We start from the raw sequence: 10,675 nt of genomic DNA, 5'->3' as shown, positions 1-10,675 counted from the left end.
CCTTCAATTGCTAAAAAGGTGAAACATTTGGATTGGTTGCGTAATGTTTGTAAAGGTTTGTCTTAAATCGCTTAAAAGGTTAAATGTTTGGATTTGTTTCGTAACGGTTGTAAACGTTCGGCTTGAATTGCTAAAAAGGTGAAACGCTTGGATTTGTTTCGTAACGTTCGTAAACTTTTTGCTTAAATTTCAAAAAAGGTGAAACGCTTGGATTTGTTTCGTAACGTTTGTAAGTATTTGGCTTAAATTTATAAAAAGGTGAAACACGTGGATTTGTTTCGTGACGTTTGTAAACGTTTCGCTTAAATTGCTAAAAAGGTGAAACATATGGATTGGTTGCGTAACCTTTTAAACGTTTTGTTTAAATCGCTAAAAAAAGGAAACGTTTGGATTTTTTTCGCAACGTTTGTAAACGTTTGGCTTAGATTGATCAAAAGATGAAACGCATGGATTTGTTTCGTAACGTTTGTAAATGTTTGGTTTAAATTGCTAAAAAGGTGAAACACTTGGATTGATTTTTTGACGTTTGTAAACGTTTGGCTTACATTGCTAAAAAGGTGAAATATTTGGATTTGTTTCGTAGCGTTTGTAAATGATTGGCTTAAATCACTATAAAGGTGAAACATTTGGATTTGTTTCGTACCGTTTGTAAACGTTTGGCTTAAATTGCTAAAAAGGTGAAATATTTGGATTTGTTTCGTAATGTTTGTAAAAGTTTGGCTTAAATTGCTAAAAAAGTGAAACGCTTGGATTTGTTTCGTAATGTTTGTAAACATTTGGCTTAAATTTCTAAAAAGGTGAAACGCTTGGTTTTATTTCGTAACGTTTGTAAATGTTTAGCTTAAATTGCTAAAAAGGTGAAACGCTTGAATTTGTTTCGTAAAGTTTGTATACATTTGGCTTAAATTTCTAAAAAGGTTAAACGCTTGGTTCTGTTTCGTAACGTTTTTAAATGTTTGGCTTAAATCGCTAAAAATGTGAAACGTTTTAATTTGTTTCATAACGTTTTAAACGTTTGGTTTTGTTTCGTAACGATTGTAAACTTTTGGCTTAAATTGGTAAAAAGGTGAAATATTTGGATTTGTTTTGTAACGTTTGTAAACGTCAGGCTTAAATCGCTAAAAAGGTGAAATATTTGGATTTCTTTCGTAACGTTTAACAACGTTTGGCTTAAATCGCTAAAAGGGGAAAGGTTTGTATTTGTTTCGTAATGTTTGCAAACGTTTGGCTTAAATCGCAAAAAAACTGAAACGTTTGGATTTGTTTCGTAACGTTTGTAAATCTTTGGCTTAATTTGCTAAAAAGGCGAAACATTGGGATTTGTTTCGTAGCGTTTGTAAACGTTTGGCTTAAATCGCCAGAAAGGTGAAACGTTTGGATTTGTTTCATACCGTTTGTAAACGTTTGGCTTAAATCGCTAAAAAGGTGAAATGTTTTGATTTGTTTGGTAACGTTTGCAAACGTTTCGCTTAAATCGCTAAAAAGTTGATTGGATATGTTTCGTAATGATTGTAAAGGTTTGGCTTAAATCGCTAAAAAGGTGAAATGTTTGGATTTTTTTCGTAACGTTTGTAAACATTTGCCTTGAATTGCTAAAAAGGTGAAACGATTGGGTTTGTTTCGTAACGTTTGTAAACGTTTGACTTAAATTCCTAAAAAGCTGAAACGCTTGAATTTATTTTGTAATCTTCTAAATGTTTGGCTTAAATTGCTAAAAAGGTGAAACGCTTGGTTTGTTTCGTAACGTTTGTAAACGTTTGAATTTGTTTCGTAACATTTTAAACGATTGGATTTGTTTCATAACGTGTGTAAACATTTTGCTTAAATCGCTAAAAATGAAAAACGTTTGCATTTGTTTCGTAACGTTTTAAAAGTTTGGTTTTGTTTTGTAACGTTTGTAAATGTTTGGCTTGAATTGCTAAAAAGGTGAAACACTTGTATTTTTTTCGTAACGTTTGTAAACGTTTGGCTTAAATTGCTAAAAAGGTGAAACGCTTAGATTTGTTTTCTAATGTTTGTAAATGTTTTGCTTAAATTGATAAAAACGGGAAACGCTTGGTTTTATTTCGAAACGTTTGTAAACATTTGAATTTATTTCGTAACGTTTGGAAACGTTTGACTTCAGTCCCTAAAAAGGGGAAACGTTTGGATTTGTTTCGTAACATTTGTAAACATTTGACTTAAATAGCTAAAAGTAAAAATGTCTACATTTATTTTGTAACGTTTTTAACGTTTGGCTTAAATCGGATATTAAACTCCTTGGATCACTCAAGTCTCAGGAAATTTCAAAAAGGTCACTAAAGTCAATTTTCTTACAAAATGGTCACTGAACTATACCTTTTATTACAAAAGGGTTCACCCATATAAAACGACGTAAAAACCTAATATTTTTGCTTATGTGGCAAGCCAAAATTACAAAAAGGAACATAGTTAAGTGACTTTTTTGTAATAAAAGAAATAACCCAATGATTTTATTGTAGTTCACAAAAAGTTTAGTGTTCTTTTCGTAACAATAGAAATATTTTTGTAATAAAAGGTATAGTTCAGTGACCACTTTGTAAGAAAATTGACTTTAGTGACCTTTTTGAAATTTCCTGAGACTTGAGTGACCCAGGGAGTTTATTATCCGCTTAAATCGCTAAAAAGGTGAAATGCTTGGATTTGTTTCGTAACGTTTGTAAACTTTTGACTTAAATCGCTAAAAAGGTAAAACTTTTGTATTTGTTTCGTAACATGTGTAAACGTTTGTCTTAATCCGCTAAGGTGAAACGTTTGGGATTTGTTTCGTAACGTCAGTAAACGTTTGGCTTAAATTGCTGAAAAGGTGAAACGTTTGGTTTTGTTTCATAACGTTTGTAAACGTTTGGCTTAAATCGCTAATAAGGTGAAACGTTTGGATTTATTTCGTAACATTTGTTTTAGATTGCTAAAAAGATTAAAGGTTTTGATTTGTTTCGTAACGTTAGTAAACGTTTGGCTTAAATTATTAAAAAGGGTTTCGTAACGTTTTAAATGTTTGGATTACTTTCGTAACGTTTGTAAACGTTTGGCTTAATTTGCTAAAAAAGTGAAACATTTGGATTTGTTTCCTAACGTTTGTAAACGTTTGGCTTAAATCGCTAGAAAGGTGAAAAGTTTGGCTTAAATCGCTAAAAAGGTTAAACTTTTGGATTTGTTTCGTAACTTTTGAAAATGTTTGGCTTAATTTGCTAAAGAGGTGAAATGTTTGGATTTAAATTGCTAAAAAGGTGAAACGTTTGGATTTGTTTCGTAATGTTTGTAAATGTTTGTCTTAAATCACTAAAAAGGTGAAACGTTTGGATTTGTTTTGTAACGTTTGTAAACGTTGGCTTAAATCGCTAAATAGGTGAAACATTTGTTTTGTTTCGTAACATTTGTAAACATTTGGCTTAAATTGCTAAAAATAGGTGAAACAATTGGTTTTTCTTTCGTAACATTTGTAAACCTTTTGCTTAAATTGCTAAAAATGTGAAACGTTTGGATTTGTTTCGTAACGTTTGTAAACATTTGGCTTCAATCGCTAAAAAGATGAAACACTTCGATTTGTTTCGTAATGTTTGTAAACGTTTTGCATAAATTGCTTAAAAGTTGAAACGTTTGGATTTGTTTCGTAACGTTTTAAACGTTTGGCATAAATCGCCAAAAAGGTGAAACATTTGGATTTGTTTCGTAACATTTTAAACGTTTGGCTTAAATCGATAAAATGGGGAAACGTTTGAATTTTTTTCGTAATGTTCGTAAACGTTTGGCTTAAATTGCTAAAAAGGCGAAACGTTTGGATTTGTTTCGTAACGTTTGTAAACGTTTGGCTTAAATTGCTAAAAAGGAGAAACGTTTGGATTTGTTTAGTAATGTTTGTAAACGTTTGGCTTATATCGCTATAAAGGGGAAACGTTTGGATTTATTTGGTAACATTTGTAAACGTTTGGCTTAAATCGCTAAAAAGATGAAACGTTTGGATTTGTTTCGTAAGTTTTTAAACATTTCGCTTAAATCGCTAACGTTTGTAAATATTTCGCTAAAATTACTAAAAAGGTGAAACGCTTGGATTTGTTTTATAACGTTTGTAAACGTTTGGCTTAAATTGCAAAAAAGGTGAAATGCTTGAATTTGTTTCGCAACGTTTGTCAACGTTTGGCTTAAATTGCTAAAAAGGTGAAACATTTGGATTTGTTTCCAAACCATTGTAAATGTTTGGCTTAAATAGCTAAAAAGGTGAAACGTTTGGATTTGTTTCGTAATGTTTGTAAATGTTTGACTTAAATCGCTAAAAAGGTGAAACGTTTGGATTTGTTTCGTAACGTTCGTAAACGTTTGGCTTAAATTGCTAAAAAGGTGAAACTCTTGGAATTGTTTAGTAATGTTTGTAAACTTTTGGCTTAAATTTCTAAAAAGGTGAAACGCTTGGATTTGTTTTGTAATGTTTGTAAACGTTTGGCTTAAATGTCTAAAAAGGTTAAACGCTTGGATTTGTTTCGTAACGTTTGTAAACATTTGGCTTAAATTGCTAAAAAGGGGAAACACTTGGATATGTTTTGTAATGTTTGTAGACGTTTGGCTTACATTGCAAAAAAGGTGAAATGCTTGGATTTGTTTCGTTACGTTTGTAAACATTTGGCTTAAATTGCTAAAAAGGTGAAACGTTTGGATTTGTTTTGTAATGTTTGTAAACTTTTGGCTTAAATTGCTAAAAAGGTGAAACACTTGGTTTTGTTTCGTAACGTTTGTAAACGTTTGGCTTAAATCGCTAAAAATGTGAAACGTTTTAATTTGTTTCATAATGTTTTAAACATTTGGTTTTGTTTCATAATGTTTGTAAACGCTTAGCTTAAATTGCTAAAAAGGTGAAACATTTAAACGTTTGGCTTAAATCGCTAAAAAAGTGAAACATTTGGATTTGTTTCGTAACGTTTGAAAATGTTTGCCTTAAATCGCTAAAAAGGTGAAACGTTTGGATTTGTTTCGTAACGTTTGTAAACATTTGGCTTAAATCGCTAAAAAGGTGAAACATTTGGATTTGTTTCGTAACGTTTGTAAACGTTTGGCTTAAATCGCTAAAAAGGTGAAACGTTTTGGATTTGTTTCGTAACGTTTGTAAATATTTGGCTTAAATTGCTAAAAAGGTGAAACGCTTGGATTTGTTTCGTGACGTTTGTAAACGTTTCGCTTAAATTGCTAAAAAGGTGAAACATTTGGATTGGTTGCTTAACCTTTTAAACGTTTTGTTTAAATCGCTAAAAAAAGGTGAAACACTTGGATTTGTTCTGTAATGTTTGTAATCGTTTGGCTTAAAATGCTAAAAAGGTGAAACGCTTGGATTTGTTTCGTAACGTTTGTAAAGATTTGACTTAAATTGCTAAAAAGGTGAAACGCTTGGATTTGTTTTGTATTTTTTGTAAACGTTTAGCTTAAATTGCTAAAAAGGTGAAACGTTTGGATTTGTTTCGTAATGTTTATAAACATTTCGCTTAAATCGCTAAAAGGTTAAACGTTTGGATTTGTTTCGTAATGTTTGTAAACAATTCGCTTAAATTGCTAAAAAGGTGAAACGCTTGGATTTGGTTCGTAACGTTTGTAAACGTTCGGCTTATATTGCTAAAAAGGTGAAACGCTTGGATTTGTTTTATAGCGTTTGTAAATGTTTGGCTTAAATCGCTAAAAAGGTAAAACGTTTAGATTTGTTTCGTAACGTTTGTAAACGTTTGGCTTAAATTGCTAAAAAGGTGAAACGTTTGGATCTGTTTCGTAACGTTTGTAAACGTTTGGCTTATATTGCTAAAAAGGTGAAACGCTTGGATTTGTTTTATAACGTTTGTAAATGTTTGGCTTAAATCGCTAAAAAGGTAAAACGTTTAGATTTGTTTCGTAACGTTTGTAAACGTTTGGCTTAAATTGCTAAAAAGGGGAAACGTTTGGATTTGTTTCGTAACGTTGTAAACTTTTGGCTTAAATTGCTAATAAGATGAAACGCTTGGATTTGTTTCGTAATGTTTGTAAACATTTGGCTTAAATTTCTAAAAAGGTGAAACGCTTGGTTTTGTTTCGTAACGTTTGTAAATGTTTGGCTTATATCGCTAAAAATGTGAAACGTTTTAATTTGTTTCAAAACGTTTTAAACATTTTGTTTTGTTTCATAACGATTGTAAACTTTTGGCTTAAATTACTAAAGGTGAAACATTTGGATTTGTTTTTTAACGTTTGTAAACGTCTGGCTTAAATCGCTAAAAAGGTGAAACATTTGGATTTCTTTCGTAACGTTTGAAAACATTTGGCTTAAATCGCTAAAAGGGGAAACCTTTGTATTTGTTTCGTAACGTTTGCAAACGTTTGGCACTACTAAAAAACAGCCAGTTTGTGACGGCAAAATCCGTCACATATCCGTCACAAACAGCCGTTTGTGACGGATTTGTGACAGATTTTAATCGGTTGCAAAAAAAGGCGTCACAAACACTTTGTGACGGAAAAACTAATCCGTCACAAATTTGTGACGGATTAGTGACTCACATATCTGTCACTAAAGTCAATGGTCAATTTTTAAAAAATCCGTCACAAATTTGTGACGGATTGTTCGTTCACAAATCTGTTACTAATTGTGACGGATTTGTAACGGAATACGTAGATGTCCGTCACAAATTCGTCACAATATTTGTGAGGGATTTATGACGGGATATCATTCGTGATGGAACTTTCCATCACAAATCCGTCACAAAGCCGTCACAATATTGTGACGGATTTGTAACGGAAATTCAGTTATGACTAACCTGTTTGTCACATTAGTGACAGATTTGTGAAGGAAATTCATTTGTTAACTAATACATTTCCTCATAAATCCGTCACAACTTGTGACAGTTTTTTGACAAAATATTAGAAATAATTACTATAACAATAAATAAAATTTCTAAATAAAAAAATATGAAACCAATATAAGTTTAATGGTACCTATTCATTAAATTCAAAATATAATACATAATAGTTATTAATAATATCAAAAGTAGTCTAAGTACGAATATTACGAAAAACAACGATAAAAAACTACTACGGTAGAGATACAACCGCCAAAGCCTACATATCATTGTTTAAGCTTTGAAAACCCCGCAAACAATCTTGTTGCATACGTTCTAATTTTTCCATCTTCTCTTCTATAGTTTTTTCTTTTTCAGATAAAAAGTTCAGCTTTTCTGTTATAGCTTCTTCCTTCTTAGAAAAGAACTCATGTTGTTCCTTCAAAGACTCCATCATCCTTTTCACATCATCTGAGGTTGAACAATTGGACGGGGTAGACGTAGATGGCAAATGTCGAGGATAAAAGACCGATGCTTGAGATCCCAATCCATATACACGCCTCTTCTTCTCACCACCAACAACATCATAATATATTGCATTAATGTCAACTACGGGTGTAGTTCCATCTTCTAATGGTTGACTGGCAAGATCGACGGCGGCTTGTATCTTATCCTACATATGCATTAAACCAATAAATTAAATAGATAATGTGAACTTTTTTAATAGTTATGATTCAAAATATATACTTACATTAGTAATACGAGATTTGCTATCAACAAATTCCCCATCTTTCCTCATATGGAACTTTCGAAAAAATGTCCATTCATTCACACCACCTTCAATTACCTAAAAGTTATAAGAAAATAAAATAATGAATCAGTTTAGTGCAGATCGAATTTCATAACTCATATATTTGACAAACTTGAGCATTTCCCTATAATAAGTAATTGCAGGTAAGGCATCGCAAACAATTACGGGCAAACAATTTCATAACCCATATATTTGACAAAACTGAGCATTTCCCTATTAATGGATTATCATTAATACATGCAAACAATTACAGGCCAGGCATGGCAATTGTAGGGCCATTCAATCCTTAGAGGTTTAGAGACAATCTATTGCTCGCACACCAGGTTTAGAGACAATCTATTGTTAGTTCTACTTCTGTTTTTGAATTTTCTAACATTGAATCAGTAAATGTGGTAGCAAAATCTATCAGTACCTTTTTCATTTGGTTATCGAATTCTCGCATGAATTCATCAACAACAAATGCTAAATCTATCATGATGAAACACAAGACTTTGTTAATCACATTTGTTGAAACTATAATTTCAACCGCTACTAAGACATATCAAATCAGTATGGCTTCTTTTGTTTTTATTCATTTTTACCCCCCTCAAGGAAGCTGCTGCCTTCACTAGTATATATCAACAAAACCTTCATTACATTAAATTTATCCGAGTATGGTTTAAAATTAAAACATTGATAACTAGATGGACATTCACCTAACCAATGTACTCTCAATAAATAGTACCTACCAAGATGTCACATGCATCCATGCCTAATAATGCACAATCCTGCTTCATAATATCATAAGTAAATGCAAAATTTAAGAAACCAACAATTTGGGATTAATTAAGACGAGTTAATAGATAATCTAACTATTCAATAGTAGGGATACTTGTCATCCTAGCTACCATTCTACTTCTAAAATAATTAGTGATCACTAATCACTATCAAACAAAAAACAGAGAGCAGAAGAAAGAAAATGAAATGGTAGATCAAGAAGATGAAGGAGAAGAGGCATCAGTTGTAGTAGAACCATGAACATGAACTTCATTTTTAACAATCTCATACCTTCCAAAACTATCATACTTGTTATAATCAACTGAAGCTAAAATGGCACACACTCCAAAGTACCCCTAGCCCTAGTTTAAGTTACTACATGACTTAATTTCTCTCTTATTCAGCTTTTCAGTTGCATGCAAACAATTGTGTGATTACATCTAAAGCCTTAAACACTCAAATTCACATCATTGGTTAAGGAAGGAAATGCTTCAAATAAGATGAAGCAACCAGTATGAACAAGATAGAAAAATGTAAGTCGGTATTGAAATGAAAACACTATAAGTAAAAAAGATTATGCAATGCTCTAAAGTAAATAAAAGTTTAATCTATAAACATATTTACCATCGTTTTCGCGTGCTCTAACGCACTTTTGGATCCTCCTGTATGCTTAGCGACACCGGTACCGGGACCACACAGTTCTGAATTTCTATTTTTTGAAGCCTGTTCGGATTTCTTTTTCCAATCCTCTGATTCCCATTTTTTAAGCCAAGAATTCCAAATTTCTTCTTTAACACCTTCAGGTATGCTTTTCTTCCTTTTCCACGAACTTCTCCACTTAGCAAGAGTTTGGTTATAGTGAGTTGATGCAACTCTGTTCCATGTGGCTTTAATAACCTTTGCATCACTAGGATTCCAGGAGTATATTCTCTGAAATTATAAAGCAACAAAATACATTATTGATCAAAGACAAGATAAACATAAAAGAAATATTTAACATTAGTTAGGTTAGTAGTGACCTCAAAATCCTGCCAGTAAAATGTTTTCATATCTGCATTTACAACACTCCAGGTATATCCCGTTGGATCTTGTTTCTCACTAAATACGGAGCTAATGTTTCGAGCTATAGAATTACCGTCAGGTAGAAATCTTTAAAAGGAACAAAAACATCAACAAAAAAATATTAACAAAATTGTACTACAATAAACTGATACAAGTAAAATAAGTTGATAAATTATCTTACTTTTTATTCTCGACATATATGTAAGAAATGTCCGATGAATGCCGGTAGTTCGTGTTGGATCCAGTAGAATGATTAGGAATAGGTGTACTACATGACTGTGGTGTAGGTGGATTCTCTAAATGATCATCACCGTTTATTGGCGAAGTGAGTGAGTCTTGTATAGGTGGCACAGGTGGTATTAATACTTGTGGTGGCCGTTGTCGTGATGATGATTCTGGTCGTGTTGGTACGTGTAATGATGTATCTAATCGTCGCCGTAGTGGTGGTGATTGTATTGATGCTTCTTGTAGTACTGGCTGTGGTGGCGGTGGCATTGATGATTCTAGTTGTGACCGTGCTAAAGGCGGCGGCGGCGGCGGCGGCGGGGGTGGTGTCCATGCTGGTGTTTTATGTCGTCTAGCTTTTGTCGTTGCTGCTTGTGATAGTTCTTTTGACGTTATATAAGTCTTACGTTTCATATCTATAAGAAAGAACAAACAAAAGAAAAGGTCAGTACTTGGACATTCATAATTTTATAAGAAAGCTCAATTAAACTCAGTGCAATGTTTACTTATATTCTCAAAAACACCTTATCATGTCCTAAAATCATCTAGCCAAATTATTGAACAGAACCAATCACCTAAATCTTAATGAATATATATACACCACCAAAAGCCAAGCTTTTGCTGTGAGAATCAATGGCAAGCTGGATAAAAACAGCAATAGATATATAACAAGTACTAAATATATGATAAATCACCAAATGACAGCTCAAAAACAACTTTCTTGATTAGTAATTTGTGAAAGGAATCAAGATTTGATACCTGCTGCTTTAAATGCTTCTTGAATCTGATACAAAATCCTTGCAAATTTGGGCTGAGAGAGGAAACTTTAAACAAGCGTTGATCTGAATTAATGTTATTAATCTGACGCAAAAAGACATATAATTATAAGACTGCATCCTAATATGTAATAATACTAATTGACAGCTCAAAAATCATCAATGACAGCTCAAGAAACATCAACAAATTCTATTATATATATATGTAAACTGCTAATTAAAAGCTCAAAATGCATGAAATA

The 10,675-nt window shown here is 32.3% G+C and overlaps 1 protein-coding gene across 1 annotated transcript; it reads right to left on the bottom strand.

The window, feature by feature from the left end:
• Nucleotides 1-6,997: 6,997 nt before the first annotated feature.
• Nucleotides 6,998-10,071, bottom strand: LOC126672433 (uncharacterized). The gene is made up of 5 exons (XM_050366382.1): nt 9,614-10,071; nt 9,390-9,519; nt 8,995-9,300; nt 7,555-7,650; nt 6,998-7,476 (listed from the first exon to the last, which is right to left on the bottom strand). Exons 1-5 carry the CDS (start codon nt 10,069-10,071, stop codon nt 7,084-7,086), a joined length of 1,383 nt encoding a protein of 460 aa, XP_050222339.1. The 3' UTR covers nt 6,998-7,083.
• Nucleotides 10,072-10,675: the final 604 nt, after the last annotated feature.

The sequence above is a fragment of the Mercurialis annua genome, linkage group LG3, assembly GCF_937616625.2.
Source record: "Mercurialis annua linkage group LG3, ddMerAnnu1.2, whole genome shotgun sequence".
Classification (NCBI taxonomy): Eukaryota; Viridiplantae; Streptophyta; class Magnoliopsida; order Malpighiales; family Euphorbiaceae; genus Mercurialis; species Mercurialis annua.
Note: the sequence above shows the minus strand (reverse complement) of the source record. Positions and strands in the feature narration are given on the sequence as shown.